The sequence below is a fragment of the Pungitius pungitius genome, chromosome 19 (assembly GCF_949316345.1).
Source record: "Pungitius pungitius chromosome 19, fPunPun2.1, whole genome shotgun sequence".
Taxonomy (NCBI): Eukaryota; Metazoa; Chordata; class Actinopteri; order Perciformes; family Gasterosteidae; genus Pungitius; species Pungitius pungitius.
In genome coordinates, this window is record NC_084918.1 from 9,476,779 (window position 1) to 9,494,218 (window position 17,440).

At 42.8% G+C, this 17,440-nt stretch overlaps 1 protein-coding gene across 1 annotated transcript; it reads left to right on the forward strand.

Annotated features, from left to right (window-relative positions):
- The first annotated feature begins 221 nt into the window (after positions 1–221).
- Positions 222–3,977, forward strand: ropn1l (rhophilin associated tail protein 1-like). Its single transcript, XM_037456116.2, has 6 exons — positions 222–305; positions 1,050–1,182; positions 1,607–1,727; positions 2,312–2,473; positions 3,049–3,224; positions 3,923–3,977. Exons 2-6 carry the CDS (start codon positions 1,052–1,054, stop codon positions 3,975–3,977), a joined length of 645 nt encoding a protein of 214 aa, XP_037312013.1. The 5' UTR covers positions 222–305; positions 1,050–1,051.
- The last annotated feature ends 13,463 nt before the right edge of the window (positions 3,978–17,440 follow it).

The window sequence follows — 17,440 nt, forward strand, 5'->3', positions numbered from 1 at the left end:
TTGTGTTTTATGTAGCTTTAGAAAAGGATGTTGTGTTTGGACATTGGGGAACATGGAGGAAACGTAATGTGTTTTAGCATTTGAGAAAAACTGTAATACAATAGACCAGAAATTAAGCTTACGTAATCAGTCGTCCCATGCACTGGCATCCCCAACAGGAGGGGGCAATGTCGCTCTTCACGTGGCATGACATCTACCCTTATAAAGCAAGGGAAGAAGACTGTTGCTATGCAACGGTGCTGCAAGCGACACACAGGCTGTCTCTCATATTGTCTCCTTTTTCTAAACATTATTCAGGAATCCAGGTAACGGCACATTGTTTTAATTCGTAGGTTCGTAGGTTTATTCAAAATAACGTTTCATCGTTGTTTGACAACTTCAGGACCGTAAAGTTGTACAAAAAAGTTCGCGGTAGTATTTTAACATTCGAGCAACTTGCAGTAAGGGCGCCGGTTATTGGACTTTCTATACCAAAACAAGAAGTATAAATACTTGATCAACGGATACATCATGTAACAGTTAATTACCTGTTTCTACTGCATCCTTTCCGGGACGAATGTTGATTTAATCTCGTGTTTTTTGGCAAATTCACCGTTAATCACGTCGGTTTTAGCTTTTGTTAACTTCCACCTTTGAGTCAGGAAAATCCCGTTGATAACACGTTCGGCTTTTTACTAACTTGAAGTCTTCCATCATTCACTTAAAAGCCTCTCAAGTTGACGGACGCATCGTTCATTTTAAAACATGGTTTTCAATTTGGAATTTATCTGATTGGTCAAGATGAGGAAATACATCTAGAGATGTTATCTTTTTTAAATATTGCTGCTATGGTCTTTAACTTCATATTCCTCTCAAACATATTGAAACCGCAACTTTTGATCCCTGAACCACCATTATATTTTTAAGTTAATATTCTGGTTAATGTCACTGCGTGAAGTTTTAAGTGGCTATCGAGCTGGGACTTTAGTTCAGATTATTTCTCACTGATGTTCTCTCTACTAGAGCTCCTATCTGCTAATTGGACTATGTTGCAATGTTTTATATTGCAGCCATGCCTCTTCCAGACACAATGTTCTGTGCCCAGCAAATTGACATCCCTCAAGAACTGCCAGACATCCTGAAAAGCTTCACCAAGGCCGCCATCCGTACGCAGCCCGAGAACCTGCTGCTGTGGTCTACAGCGTAAGATTCAATCTCTTGTCAGTGGTCGTTTTGTACAGGGAAGGGATACATGTGATTATGCTTAAGTTCAATCTTGATCCCTTAAGCAACACCATGAACAGTTTCTCCAGGCTACTTCGTGTATGTAGGGGAAGTAGACTCTATAGTGGCCATCTTTGCATTGACCGGCTGTAAAAAAAAAGCACGTTGGAATAACTGGAGGGAAATGTTCTACCCCTAAGGAAAGTCATTTCAGCTCTTCTTTTATTTGCCAATGTAGCTTGGCAGTGTTTACAGCAAAGGACAGTAAATAAGCCATCTCTTTTTGCCATGAAAACAGAGGAGATGCGGGACAAACAGGTTAAAGCCAAGCACTGTGTTTTTAATAATAGAAATGTGTGTTTAAAATGTGTTTGTGTGTGCGCGTGCGTTTGTGTGTCCGCAGATACTTCACTGCGCTGTCTAAAGGAGAGCGTCTGCCTGTGAAGGATAGGCTGGAGATGAATGTCACCTATAAGACGGACAGCAGGATGACTCCTGGTCTTCTAAAGACTCTCCATAAACAGGTGCTGTCCTTACAACGGGACCACACCTTAAATAACCAATCACAACTTTTGCTTTATCTACTGTCTTTAAACCTGCTCTTTGACCTTTCAATATAGCTATTGATTATAAGTTGCTACAATCTTGATACCCCCATTTTGCTTAGTCTTTTATTTTGTTTCTTTTTAGCTGCATCTGCATATTGCAATGATGTCGTCTCCCCCATGTGACTCATTCAAGTTTAGACTTATTGTAAAAAGTACATTCCAAAAGGTTTGCTCACTTCATGCCCACAAATAAACAATGAATGCAAAAAAAGTATTGTTTGCAGACATGATAGTAACACCCGGACATTCATCTTTTCAATCTACCAGCTCGGAGCGGTAACCGACCCCCCGTATGCCCATAAATCCGTGCTTTGTGTTAATTACAAACATGAAAGTCCTCCATCAGTCGTCACAATGTGGCTGATAAACAACGGCTTGCTGATTCACCGTTCATTAATGCACTCATCTGTTAATCTAGATAACCTTTTTTCTTCTTCTTCTTCTTCTTCTTCTTCCCTTCATCTTCCCCCGCACCTGCTGATCCCTCAACCCGATCTCAGCTATCCATCAGGGAAACGTGCAGCGAGGAGGAACTGCGGGAGAAATGGAGGGGTCTGTGTCTACCCACGGTTGAGCTGGAGACCCTGCTGTCGCTGGGCAGTTTTGGCTCAGACATCAATTGGATGGAGTTTTTTGCCCTGGGCTGCAGTTCTCTGGGAGTGGTAAGATGTTATATTAGGCCAGATATAAATGCTAACACCACTTTATGCCACTCCCTTTGAGGCCTAAAACCTACTGGGAGGCCACGCACAGCAGGAGATCCTAAAAAATATTTTTCATAATCATCTCACAGTCCAGTCTTCTCGAGTTTAAACTAGACATCAGTGATCCAGACTTCAAGGTCCGTCGAGGTCCCCGGACTCCACAGATCAATCCTTCTCTGACTACTTGAATGCTTTTAAGCTAATGATTTTGTTTCAAAGTAGCAGAAAGAGCAGCAGAGACACTAAAGAGAATTTCCCTCACGCGCGGAGAACTATGCAGATGACAGCTTCATAGCTCAGCACTGACAACACAATGTGCTCAGTGAGGGTATTAAACACTTTAAGCACATGATGGCAGTCATGTTCTGCACTTGTTCCTGTATTTTGCTCCTTTTTTTGTAACCTGTCATGGGTTGCTGCGCATGCATATAAGTTCAAGTTAAGTATATACTCCAATGCTGACCTCAGTTTTTTCTTATATTTCCTTCGAAAAAATGTCTGTTTCTCTTGTGTTCCTGCGTACACCCTCTCAGACGCTCATGAGTTCCCTCAAGGTTGCTTGCGAGCTCCTGACGGAGGACGAGGAGGGCGGCCCTGCGAGGATCCCGTTCAACACCTTTGTTAAACTCTACACCTACCTGGCTCACCTGGAAGGGGATATGCCACAAGATCACATCGAAAACTTCCTTCGCAGCCTGCAGGCACAAGTGTAGGTGCTGCGTGGATGTGTGTTGGTGTGCATGTGTCATTATGCTTCTAGAAATTAAGGCTAGTTCCTTTGCGTCTCCCACAGGGATGCTGCCGACTTGTCTTTTCTCAAAGCGCTCATTTGAATCAGTTCTCCTTGGGTTAACTTCCGTCTATGAAGATGATTAGTCATATGGATGGAAGAGACAAAAAATACTTTTTTCTTAGACTCACGTGACCTCAAAAACTCCAGTACTATGCACAAGCTAGCACAATTTGTCCATTGTTTTGATCACTCGATATAACAAGTCACCGAGACTTTAATAATGTCATAATGCGAGCACACATGATTCGACCCCCTTTTTGCTGCTGAAAAGGGCACATTCTGACCTTTTCAATTCAACTCTACATGAATGTTAAATCGATGCACAGTGGATTTTCTTAGAACTCCAATTTGAAACCATTGTGTGTTTGATAAGCCACATTCAAAAAGAAATGCAGGAAATACACTCAAAACGACTTTCGGCATTATGAATGCATCAATACGTCCTTTGCAGTGATTACTGTGGCCTGTAAGTGTTGGTTAGACACACAGACAGCTGAAGCCAGATCCCTTGGCCTTAAAAGATGCTGTGAGCTCACAATTGTTACTGTTGTGAAAAGCCTTCTTCTGCCAAGTCGAGCGGTTGCACTGATGGACTGGTTTCTCTGCCCCGACAGCAACAAGCAGGGCAACATGATTCAGGTTTCCAACTTCTACATCGGCAGGAAGTGAAAGCAGTGGACGACAGGAAGGGAGAGATAGAGACAACGAGATGAGAGTGTTCTATTAATAAATGGGATAGCTGATGCTCCTTCAAGCACAGCTGTTGTTTTATTACCCAGAAATTGGCTCCATTTCTTGTTAGCGTCAGACACTGTGTTCTATTGTTGGTCATTGTCCGGCACAAAAATGATGCCATTCTCAGTCAGATTTTTTGTTTTTAATGAGCAGCAAGAGAAGCACAGAGATTCCTTCCTCAATTGTCAGGTGGAGTGTGTGTCATTTTTTCTTGCCTGTTCCCTTCCGTCGAGGTTAGCCAAAGTTAATTTTTCACACACACAACTTGCATCAGCTGGCGGCCTCACCGCGTTTGGCCTCTCTGCGGGTGTATTCAATTCACTCAGCAGGAGAGGTATGGAGATATAGTCCGAGGGCACGAGAGCCTGATTTCCAACTCCTTAAAAAGCTAAAGCCGCTTGTGTTTAGTTCACTCCAAGGTTGGAAATGAGAATAGTACATGGAATCTCTGAGACACACACAGATATTCTTTTTTTTTTTTTTTCTACTTTTACTTTGTTCAACATAATAATGACTTTTTTTAACATATAACTTTTTGCGAGATAATGCATTATGACATTTTTTTCCGGCATTCTACACTCTTCATTTTCAGCAATATTGTCCTATACCTTTTGTTACCATACTTTTATTAATTTGTAAACCTATTTAACAGCAACAATTTTTAACATACAATAGTATGACTTGTAGTTAAAATACTACACCATAACATTTGTATGAGTTGTATGACCTTTTCCACGTCCTATACACCCATAGCTTTTAATTGCACGCTGCACAACACATCCTTAACATACTTTACTGTGACTTGTTTTTACATACTATAACTTATTTTATAATTTCTAAAAACAGACTTTACGATCTTTTTCTTTTTACATAAAATGGTCTCTAAATGATATATGCTCTACTGCAGCATGATTGTTTTGGGAAAAACTAAAACATAACTTTTTGATGACTTTTTACAATGAAAAAAACACACTATTATCTTATTATCTTATCTGTCATAGTATTGTATGTCAAAATACGTCATAAAAAAACTCGTAGCAGTATCAATTGTAGTAGTACTACTAAAGGTACTAGTCATTATAGTAGTAGTTGTAGTATTTGAAAGAGCAATACATTTTTAAAACAGCTTAATTCTGAGCCTCATGGTTAAGGTACAGATAATTGAGGCTTTTTCTTTAATTATGGATTGAGAGAGGGGGACTGAATGTTTGTCCTTCAAGAGAGAGAGAGAGAGAGAGGGAAGGACAGAGTTTTTCATTTTTTAAATTTGTATTTATTTAAATATATATATTATATATATGTTATTTGTTTAGAAGCTATTGACACGACGATCCATATACATACATAATAAATACATCATAAAAAAGGGAGAAAGAAAGGGGGACAGATAAGGGGAGGGGGGGAGGGGCGATAGAGAGAGGGATAAAAGGGGGGGAGAGAGAGAGATGTCCGTCTGCGGCATCAAGTGGCTCCACTCGTCGTCCAGTACTGTTCACCTGTGTGAGAAAAAGACACAGAGACTTCAGCCCGTGTCCGAGTTACCACGGGAACCGCACCCTATCATTTTATTACAAAATGAAGCATGAAGAGTGAATATTGTGTCACACAAAACCCATAGAATGTGACTACTTTTTGTGATACCTACCTCACGCTTATGTTGCATACTTGAAGAAAGACACTCTCAACAAGCTGCTGGGAAAGTTAGCCTCCATTTATTCATTATTTTCTCGGATCACTGCTCACTTTTCAAACACAACTTTTTCACGCTTCTTCTTTTCTTCTTCACCGTCATGATAACGGCCTTATTCCAGCGCCATCTATAGGCCAAAACGTGTAATTCGGGGGTATGCCACACTCTCCCCAGCTTAACAAAATGTCGTCCCGACATTTCCCATTTCCGTTCGTTCTGTTTTAAAACAAACAGTTTTAACCCTTATAAGGTGAGTCCCTTATTCAAGACACACATCTGATGACAGATTTCACATCACATAGAATCTCAACTTGATGTCATGTGTTAAATAGATGAAGTCATTGTGCACAACGACAACCATCCATTTACTCCGCCGTGGTCACGGGTAGCTTGTTTTGACTTGAATAGTCTTGATCTTTGAGCTATAGTGTAATCACATCGCATAGAATATCTCACTTCAATTATATAATTGAACTGCCTCCTTAATTGGCAGGGGGGGGGGGGGAATTAAAGAAGGCAACTCCAAAAACTCTCTTAGTCCGTGGGCGATCTTAGTTCAATCAAAAACTCACTCTCAATAATCACAGGAAAAGCTCTGCGTTGGAAATCGAGAAGCATCTCCAAAAAAGGAGCACAGGGGAAGAACGACCTCCTTCTCTGGAAAAACACAGAGCTCGAACTCGCGGCAAGCCACTGGCAGTTCTGATCCTTAAGTCCCCCGTAGGATGAGCTAACGGTGCGCCCCCAGCTCGTCCCCGCCACCCGGTGTGTAACTCTCTGGCTGGTCGAGCCCTAACACTACCCCCCCTTGCCAGGCTTCTCGGGATGGGCCCGATAAAAGGCGGTCAGAAGCCCTGGGTCCATGATGAGCCGGCGAGATACCCAGCTACGGTCCTCCGGGCCATAGCCCTTCCAGTCCACCAGGAACTGGTACCCTCGACGCCGAACGTCCATCAGTCGGCAAACCCTCCAGTGAGGGTGCCCATCCACAATTGTGGGTGGAGGCGGGTCCGGGGCAGGAGGCATCAGGGGACTGCAGGCGACGGGCTTAATCCTTGATACATGGAACACAGGATGGATCCCCATAGAAGCCGGTAGTTTCAGCTTCACTGCGGCAGGACTGAGCACCTTTGTGACCTCAAAGGGGCCCACGAAACGGGGGTCCAGCTTCTTGGCGGTTGACTGCAGGTGGAGATCCTTGGCGGACAGCGAAACTCTCTGCCCTGGGTGGTATGTTGGCGCTGGGTTCCGGCGACGGTTGGCCCCCCGGCTGCTACTTTCAGCCGCTTGGAGTAGGGCGGCTCTGGCGACTCCCCAGATGCGACGACATCTGTCCAGATGAGTCTGCACAGACGGAACTGCCACCTCTGGTTGTTTTGCCGAAAACAGCGGTGGCTGGTACCCCAGCGACACCTCGAAAGGTGAGAGACCTGTGGCAGAGCTGTCTCCACACTCTGGTTCATCCTCTCCGTCTGCCCGTTAGTCTGTGGGTGATAACCAGAAGAGAGGCCCGGTGAGAGGCCTTGCTGCGGGCACAAACGGGCAGAGGTGTTGACTCGAGTCATGTGACTTGGACTCGAGTCAGACTCGAGTCATGAATTTGATGACTTGAGACTCGACTCGACAAAACGTACAAAGACTTGCAACTCGACTTGGACTTTACCATCGATGACTCGTGACTTGACTTGGACTCGAGCCTTTTGACTCGAGAAGACTTGCTACTTACCATGAAAACTGGGGGAAAACATTTTCACACGGCCGCGCCGCTCTGTTTTTCTGCATCTGTCAAAAAAACGTCCGCCACCTGTATGCAGAGAGCGCTGCCTGCACGACAACCAATCACTGCAGTCCATTTGACCGCATCAACGAGACAGCTCGTTCATGGTTACAAAAATCAGGATTTTTGAACCCGGATTCAGACTCCGATGGAAATCCTCGCCAACATTATGTCAACGTCCGTTTTAAAGTACTGTAATGAGCTGAGTTAATCAGTTATGCAGATGTTGCATGTGTTCACGTTATGCTCTGTACCACCTACCAGCTGTAGTTACACGAGACAACCCGAGTTTTGGGGGTCCGTGTATGCGGAAGTGTTCGTTCGGCGTGGTGACGGCCAACAGTGACCGAAGTTGAGTTGTTTTATATAAATAAATGCACCGGAGTTACAAGCCAGTCATCGCCTCCTTATTTACGCTGCAGCATTGGGGTGAGCGTTACAGTACTATAACACAGTCACAGTCGATCCACCATTACCCTTCCCTTCGTAGTCTAGGTCTGTGAGGCAGCGCACCATCACCCAGGGTTCCCCGTCCCCACTATAATAAAAGGACTTGAAATGACTCGAAACTAAAATGGTACGACTTCTGACTCGACTTGAGACTTGTTGGCTTTGACTTATGACTCGACTTGGGACTTGCCTCGTCTTTGACTCGACTTGACTCGGGACTCGAGGGCAACGACTTGAGACTTGCTTGTGACTTGCATAACAATGACTTGGTCCCACCTCTGCAAACGGGGCAGGCCAACACAAAGTCCCTCACCTCGTTCCTCATCGTGGGCCACCAGAAATGTCGAGCTAGGAAGGTGAAGGTGCGGTGGACCCCGGGATGAAAGGCAAACTGGCTGGCGTGGCCCCACTGAAGTACTCGGGGCCTGACAGATTCCGGGACAAAAAGCCTTCGTGGAGGTACGCCACTCGCCGCAGGGTGGGAGCGCGGCGCCCCCCTCACGACAGTCTCGATGCCCCAGGCCACCATGCCGATCACCCGGGTTTCGGGGACGATGGGTGCCGACTCCTCGGTGGCCAGTCTCCTCCCCTGATGTAGTCGGGACAGGGCATCCGCTTTAATGTTGCGGGAACCGGGGCGATAGGTCAGAGAGAAATTGAACCGACTGAGGAAACCGGCCCAACGAGCCTGTCGCCCATTGAGACGCCTGGCCGTCCGGATGAATGTCAGGTTCTTGTGGTCTGTCCAAATGGTAAATGGCTGCTCTGCCCCCTCCAGCCAATGGCGCCACTCCTCCAGAGCAGATACCACTGCCAGCAACTCTCGATTACCGATGTCGTAGTTCACCTCCGCGGGAGAAGATGAATCCCAGCACTTTCCGCACCTCACCCACTGTAGCTGGCTTCCTCTGCTTCATGTCTTGCACTGGGGCTACTTCTGCAGGATCCATTGTGTAGCCTTCCTTTGATACAATCTTTCCCAAAAATCGGTCTTGGTTCTTGAAGAGCTCACATTTCTTAGCAGTCAGCTTCACCCCGTGCTGTTGGTAGCGCTGAAGCACCTTCTCACATCTTTCAGGTGATCATCCACCGTTTGGCTATGCACCAGGTTATCTTCCAGATAAGGCTTGCAAATTTCATCTCTGAGTCCAGATAGGCACTCTTGCTGGAATTCGGAGGGTGCGGCCGACAAGCCGAAAGGGATTTCTATCCACTCGTATAGGCCCCAGGGTGTTATAAAGGCTTTGAGTGGTCTACTACTCTCCTCTATGAAGCCCTGATGGTAGGCCTTGCCTTGGTCCAACACTGAAAACCATGCACTACCATGTAAGCTATCAAGCATATCCTGAATGCGGGGAATAGGATGGCGATCTGGCAGAGATTTACGGTTGAGTTCTCTATAATCACAGCAAAGACGGAGGTTCCCATCTTTTTTCCGCAGACAATGGGAGATGAGTAGTGTGACCTTGATTTTTGGATCCAGCCCCTGTTTAACAAGTCCTCTAAGTACTGTTTTACTTCTTTGTGAAGTGGCTTAGGCACAGACACGTAGTTGCGTCTTACCGGTGTTGTGTCTGTAAGCCTGATTTTCAGTTGTCATCATCATCTCTGGCGAAAGCTTTGCATTCCTCTCTCAACATCTGCTTTACTTGTCGCTGCTGGGGCAGTGCGAGGTGATTCAGTGTGATTGGTGGGTCCCACCTTTCCTCGTCCTCCGCTGTCCTTCCACCAGGCTCAGGCAGGTCCTCTCTGCTGATATCCCGACATTTGACTGGAGAATCTAGCCGGAGGGTGACTGGCTTGGCGTCCACTGGATAGACAGCTTTGACAAGTTGAATCTGTCCCAACACTGTGCGTGGGCTCAGGGTGACATCATGACAGGTGTTATTGGTGATGGGCAATGCTATGCGAGAATATGCCCCCTTGCCAGCCGCAAAAACACCAACATCCGGGAGACTAAGGTAGAGCAATCGATTCTAGATTCAAGATCAGGAGCGTGCGTCAAGCAAAAGGAGCGAGCACCCAATGCACCTTCGGCTTCGGATTGTAGCCATGTCCCATAATAACGGGGCTTTAACTCTTCTTTATTCCATCAGAGAAGAAATACATAAAAGAACATATAATGTTCACCCTGAACCAAAACGTTTGCTTACCACTGACAATATACAACTTTATTACAACTATACAAATCAGCTAAAATCCTATAAGCCTGGTTGACTGAGTGTGTAGCACAGCTGCTTTGTGGGACAACATTATTTTGCGAGACACGGTTCGAATCCAGGTGTGGCGAACTTTTAATAAATGCTCTTTTATGTATTTCTTCATACGTGGCAGTGAAAGCAAGTGCTCACTTGTACAATCGTAATCGCTGCAATGGATATGGGATGCATTTTTGAACATTTTCAACAATATGTTTGCAAATGTGTGCCGACTCAAGTGACGGAGGCAGACAACACCTGCCTGCCGGGGGAAAACAAACACGCACCTGTAGCCAAACCAGTAGTTCAAAAAGCAGTAAGTTCAAAAACCAGTAGGCACGTAACACCGTCACTGAAAAATGGGTTCTCATTTTAGACTTTATGGGAAAATACAGGATCCCTTTGAGTTAAATTCTAAAGCCTTGCATTAAGACGTACATCCCTTTATGTAAGACTCTGCGCTACTTGAAGGTCGCTGTGTTGTGCCAGATCCTCAATAAAGTTTACCCATGGCCATGCAGACTCATTTAACGTTACGTGGACTTTGAATGCCGCTTAATACCCAACTGAGAACGGCTTGTGCCACTCTGAAAAAGGATCCTTCCAACGACCACTTTCCGCACTCGGCGGTACTGCGGTTATTCCTGCATGTCCTGTCAGGTTTATGCGTCTCCACGCTCCGTTAAAGCCGCTGCCCTCCTCCCCCACTACGATACAGCGGCTCATGTGCCTCTTCAAGCGCGTTCCTGGTTTCAAAACTCCGCCAATCACTCCTAACAGCTTGTCGAAGGATCTCAGCATCATTAAATGAATTCAAAACTAGAAGAAGAGGCGTATTCTGAGCGGCTGTACGCTCTTGTTTAACTTCCGCTTAGTTCATGTCCAATACAGTCTGTTAATGTACAAATGTCAGCTGTCTATTACGGAATCTTACAGACACAAACCACACTGATGGCATAAAGAAGAGTTAAAGCCCCGGTATTATTGGACATGGCAACAATCCGAAGCCGAAGGTGTATTGGGTGCTCGCTCCTTTAGCTTGACGCACGCTCCTGATCTTGAATATAGAATCGATTGCTTCCTTAGTGTCCCGGATGTTGGTGTTTCACGGCTGAATTTTTTGGGTTGAATATTGTAACCCTTGATTTCTTTTGCGGCTGAATATTGTAACAGTTTTTTTTTTTTAGGTTGAATTTTTTTTCAGTGTTTTAATGTTGAAAAACATTCAGGTACATAATTTCAATGCATAAATATTCAGTGCTATAAATTCAATCACCTTTTTATTTCAACCCCCGATGGCACAGATTTACTTCCATCCACTGGGGAATGGAAGCTCTGGGGAGCTAGGTGTTCTGTTCATTTTATCCCGCAGTTCTTCCTCGAGTTTTTTGGTCGACGTCAAACGTCGTCAACTGCACTTCGGCATACTGTTTTTGTAGCCTTTGTAGCTCCTCGCTATTTTGTACATCCCTCTTTGATTCGGGCGCGGTTTCTCTCAAGCGCTTAGCTGTAGCTAACAACCCTCGTACCCATGTCTCGGCTACGTCATGTTCCTCCTCTTCAAAAACGTTATCAACTGTCTCATTAATTGCTCGAATCAACGTGTGCCTTTTCTCCTCATCTGATGAAACTTTGGCTTGGATACACACCTCTTTTAGCTGTTCAATCTTTAGCCGACACAGTAGCTCCGTTAGCTGATCCTGTAGCTCTTCCAGCTCCATGTTGCGTGTCCCAACGTTTCCTTTTTTTTCGGACGTCTCTTTGCATCTTTGCATACTTGAAGAAAGTAACACACTCAACAAGCTGCTGGGAAAGTCTCCATTTATTCATCATTTTCGCAGATCACTGCTCACTTTTCAAACACGACTCTCTTTTTCTCTTCTTCTTCACCGTCATCATAACGGCCTTATTCCAGCGCCATCTATAGGCCAACGTGTAACAGCATCATAACTTCAAAACATAAAAGGCCACAAAATCGTGGAAAGGGACCAAAGAAAAGAGAAACTCGGGGGTATGCCACACTTACGGTGAGGAAAGCAAGATGCGGCATCTGAAGCTCACGATTTGTATAACTAGCACCAAATGAGGGCAATGAGGGCATTGCTGGTTGGGTGGGATTTCTGTTCCAATAGCTGGAGTCCTCATTCTGCCTGTGTTTCCTGGCAGCATTGTGGAGTCATTCCACTCTGGTTTGACTTGAGCAATTGGTACAGATTTTTTTGTTTGTTTTCTGCTGTTGGCTACCTATGGCTTTCTTCTGTGGAATTGGTGGTAAAACACTTGTTCCTGTTGCTGCTTGTTCTCACAGAGTCGGGCGTCTTGAAGGGGGATTGAAAGACTTTTGGGGAATTGTCGGAGGCCTTGTTTCCGGTGTTTTTTTTGACATAATCAATGGTTCCTTTTCCTTTCTTTTGACTTTTAGCTGGTGTTAAAAGTGGTGGTCTTATTTTGGGGATTGGTTTAGGTTCTTCCTTTGGGTCTTTCTGGCCTTGGTACACTGGATTCTCTCGGTTTTTGTGGAGACCTGTTGCTAGGCATTTTCGGGCTTCCCCCCCGGTCCCGTTGGTAAAGGCCTCCTGGGTTTAGGGGGCACATCGACGTTTGCTGGAACTTTAGGTGCTGCCTTTCTGGGTATTGTTTTCTGTGTCCATGGATCCGGTGTTTTCTAGATAGGTTCATTATTCCTGGATTTAGTGGGCACTTCTGCTGGAACTTTAGGTGCTGAGTTTCAGGATGTTGTTCTCTGTGTGTTCTCGGCAACAACAGGGGTAAGAGGTACAGGCTTCCCTTCTTTACCTCTAATCAATGGTGCTTGCTTATTCCTAGCAAATTATTCCAAATCTGAGAAGATAAAAACGCATTTCAGAAACATAAAATGAGTACACGAGATTTAGCAATAAGTACAAGTTCTTAACTACATGTTAGTACCGAGCACCATCGGAGCAATTAATAATAGCATTACATTTTTAACAATGACCTTTAAACCATGGTTAATTTTTTTCAAACGTTTCTCACTTTGTGAAATTATCCGATTCTAGACATAAAAAACAATTACCAAAACATACTCTTTTATATATTTAAACAATATCTTACCGCAAGCTTCTTGGTATCGAAAGACTTTTTCAATGGGATTTGTTTTTCTTTCTTTTTTGATGAGAATTGATGAGAATCCGGTACACATGTAATTGCTCTTTAGCAGGCAGCATGGTTTGTTTTTACACCTCATCACTAGCGCGAAGCGGTCAGAGTTACTTATCTTACGTGTATTGAGATTTAGTTATGGTTATAAATATAACAACAATGAATAACCCGCAACACACGCTCTTTAACAGGGTGAAATATCACAACACAACAGATTGTGACACATAAACAACAAAACTCTATTGAAATTGAAAGTGATAATCTTCAAATCAAATCCATTAATTTGGTTCTGCTGATTTAGTATATTAGTAATATCAGTTGCAGTGTCACCACTGCTAATATAAGTGGTATTTTGAATACCACTTTTAGGAGTAGGAGTCATTTCAGTATTAATAACAGTTGAAATAGAAGTAGTGTTAGTAATAGTATGTTGAAAAATGAAAAAAAGTATGTTTGAAAAGGTTTTTCAAAAGTCATAGCATAGTTGCCTTTTTTTACTTTACTTTTTAATAACCTTTTTAAAAATACTATACAACTACTTTTCTGTGATTTCCTTTTACTAATACAATAATGTGGTTTTCTATATTAAATTGCACAATTTACGCTGACTGTTATGCCTTACTATACTATGACTTGTTTTGACTTTTTAAACATATTATATTGTGGGTTTTCAACACACTTTACTATACTATATTGTTCTCTAACCATTCTTCCATGAGGGAAGAATACCTTCTTTAATGACTTTTGTATGACATATTTGGGCTTTTCTTCCTTTTTAACATACTATACTCGGACCTCTTTCACTACACTGTATGACCATTCTAAACATACTTTTTTGTGACTTTTGGATATATTCACACATATCACTCTTTCCTCAAGCGGTGCACACAACATCACAGCTCCAGGGACACGATGAATGTGGCAGATCAGTGTGAAAGAGAACGTGGACACAGAGACTCCATCTCAGCATCCCCCTCTTTAGCTGTTATGTAACAGATTTCAGCAGAAGGATGAGGGAACGTATTCATGTCAGTCAGTTTGACTACTGAATTCAGTGCAGTTGTCCTCTCTTTTGTCGACACGATTTGCTATGCATTTGGTTGTATTATGCGGATTGTGCATTTAAAATATATTTCGTATATGTCTGACATCACACTTTGTTTCAGGGAGCTCCAATGTGGGATGATAAAACCTCTGGACTTCATCCATTTGGAGGACATGAACTCAACTGCTTCTTATCTTTCAAACTTTTCCAAAAAAAACATCAAAAGCTGATTCAGAATGGTGAAAGACGGAAATAACCAAGCCAAGTTCAACATCGAAAGCTGAACCAACTTACACATGATGACCCCGGACTCCTAAAAGGTGGTGGTGAGACCAGGATGCATCACGTGTAAGTTGTTGTGACTGAAAAAGAGATTTTGCTGGAAAGGCTTGACACTACACTGTAACTGACGTAACTATTATGCTGTCCATTCTGCCACTGATGTCCCACATACTTTCCTCAGGAGAGGTTTTAGGTAACTCACTCTTATCTTACAGCTGGGTGGAATGAGCCTGCTAAATGCACAGGTCAATCATGCAAACACCCCAAATGCATTTTTCTATTTAAGCCCAATTATCTTCTTAATGGAATCATGATCTCACAATCCCCACTGTGACAACCATAGATATAACATACATGAGTGAGAATATAGATGAAATATACAATCACTTGTAATGTATTTCAACAGAGAGGTCAGAGGGGTTTTTCTCTGATGTCAACACATTCTGGGAATTCAGGCCTCACCCAAAGACGTTACGAGTGTGTGTGTGTGTATGTGCATTGTTTTTTTTCCCTTTCTTAACAATATATATACAGTATATTTGATTCTTTGTAAAGTTGTGAGTGTATTTAATAATAATACTACTTTCCTGATCAGTTGTACCAGCATTTGTAGAATATGTTAACAATAAAGGATGTTGATTTGTCCAGTAATGGAGAGTTTTTCTTAACCACATGAAAACACATTATAAAAATAACCTAATTAGGGGTCGTTGCTGGCTGATTAAAATGTGTACATGACCTCTTGTGGAATATTACATTACCTCAACTGGAAGCCAACCTTTCTCCGCCCTTGGTTTACGTAAGTGTTCTCTCATAGCTTATGAATCCACAGTGTTGACTCTCCTGGCGACCTTAACTGATTAACAGTATGAAGTCTTTCTAATCAAGCTATTGCTAATCACCACATTAGGCCTTTGCTATAAGTGGAAGTCATTTTCAGGCTAATCTTAGTTACAAGCAACCCTGTTAAAACCTGTAAAAAATGTTGACTTTAGCATCACACGCCTACTGAAGCTTTAACAGTTGAGCACTTGTGTCAAGAGGAGACTCACAGGAGATCTTTGTATGGTGCTCCTGCTTCAGGTATGTCAGAGAAGAGGCCGTGGTGTGTTGGTGTGTTTTGGCTGCTTGTGGTCTTTGGGAGTGTAAATAAACGACTGAATGGGGAAAGGACAACAGGAGCTTGCCAAAAACCTTCCCTATCAGGACTGAAGTACATTGAAGTACATTGGCTGCATTTGGGATGCAGGCACATCTAGAAGAAAGGAGATGTTTGAAAATTGTATTTACATAATTAAAAAAAACACCTTTGAATAAAGATGCTTTCCCAGAAGTATAACGGTGGAAAGGGAACATTTCAATGCTAATAATGTGGACACCCTTTCTGTGCTGATGATCAAAGATGTATTTGAAACACATTCTGGCCAGTGAGCCTTTCCCACAGTGCCTCAATGTTCACATGAGCTTCTCAATAGCAGACCTAAAATTTAAAGTGCCTGTTAGAGTTGGGTTCTGATCACTTCCGTCCAGCTTAAACAAAACCTATTTGATCAAAAAGTATGCAACAAAGAGAAATAGAAGACATCATCAATCAAAAAATCTCGTTCTTATTAGCTCATTGAATCTATCACAAAACTGCTCTACATTTTTTTTGGGGGGGGGATTAAAGATATTAAATATCAAACTGCTTTTGAGCACTGAGGTCTTGTCAAGTATTTTCATTTTAAAACCAGCAACCCAGTAATGTACATGACACACACAAACACACACACATCTACAGAAGGATTCAAGTTATTAGTCATTTAGATTTTAATCAACTCTGCAAGTGATGGTGTTCCTATTCTTGTGCTATTTTTTGCACGTAATATAAGTTGATGCATGTACATTGACGTGAACACATCAAAGCTGTACAGCACTCCACAATAACGCTGTATTGCTGTGCAGAAGCACGTGAGGGACATTGTACATGCGAAAAATGGGATCTGGGACCATGTCTTCGTAACGGTTCTCATCCTCAACTGCAAGCCTTCTTAAATAATCAACAGTTCCCTTCCATTTTTCTGGAGATAAATATTGCCCACTAACCGCAGTAAGAATGTCCAATAAGTGCTGAGCACAGTGAGCATGGGTGTTTATTTGAATTCATAATACAGCTCCCTTAACAGCATATAATGCAAAACAAATAAATGAATTCAATTAATGCAACATGGGAAATATTGAGTATTTTCTTTTACTGTCATGCGGTTAACAGCGTATTTCTCTTACATTTTGCAATATTGTGGGATCTACAAACAGTATAGTGTCGCCTTTATTGTGCATGTGTCGTGCTCATTGCAATGAAGACACAACTTCAATACTGAATAAATGATTAATAAATCAACATAATATAAGCCACTCCAATACATGATTTTTCAAACATTTGTTTTATTTGAAATTCTGAATGTGGTCTAACACAACAGCCTTGCAATGAATCCTATGTACATTAAAATATTCAGTGATTATTATAGAGACGTGTATACAACTTTGTATCTATTTTGCCGTTTACTGGAGTTCTATTCTGTTTTACTAAGGTTTTTCCAACACACTTTGTCCACCCATTTTGCGTAAATGAGTATTGACACATGAGGAGGTTTTTTTTTTTCCTAGTCTCTTTTATTCCAATGCAAATGTTAATTTGTGTAAGGAAAATGTTAAAGGTTAATGCAAATAATGAGGGAGGCTGATGATACAACATGCATAATTACACACTTGACAATCCAAGATATAGTCAATGAGTGAGAAGTTCAAAAATGGTGATTATTTCAAATTAACCCT

Coding starts and splice junctions, on each gene's coding strand:
- ropn1l (XM_037456116.2), top strand. CDS start 1,052: ATGCCTCTTCCAGACACAATGTTCTGTGCCCAGCAAATTGACATCCCT. Junction 1,728..2,311: donor TAAAGACTCTCCATAAACAG/GTGCTGTCCTTA, acceptor ACCCGATCTCAG/CTATCCATCAGGGAAACGTG. Junction 2,474..3,048: donor GCTGCAGTTCTCTGGGAGTG/GTAAGATGTTAT, acceptor ACACCCTCTCAG/ACGCTCATGAGTTCCCTCAA.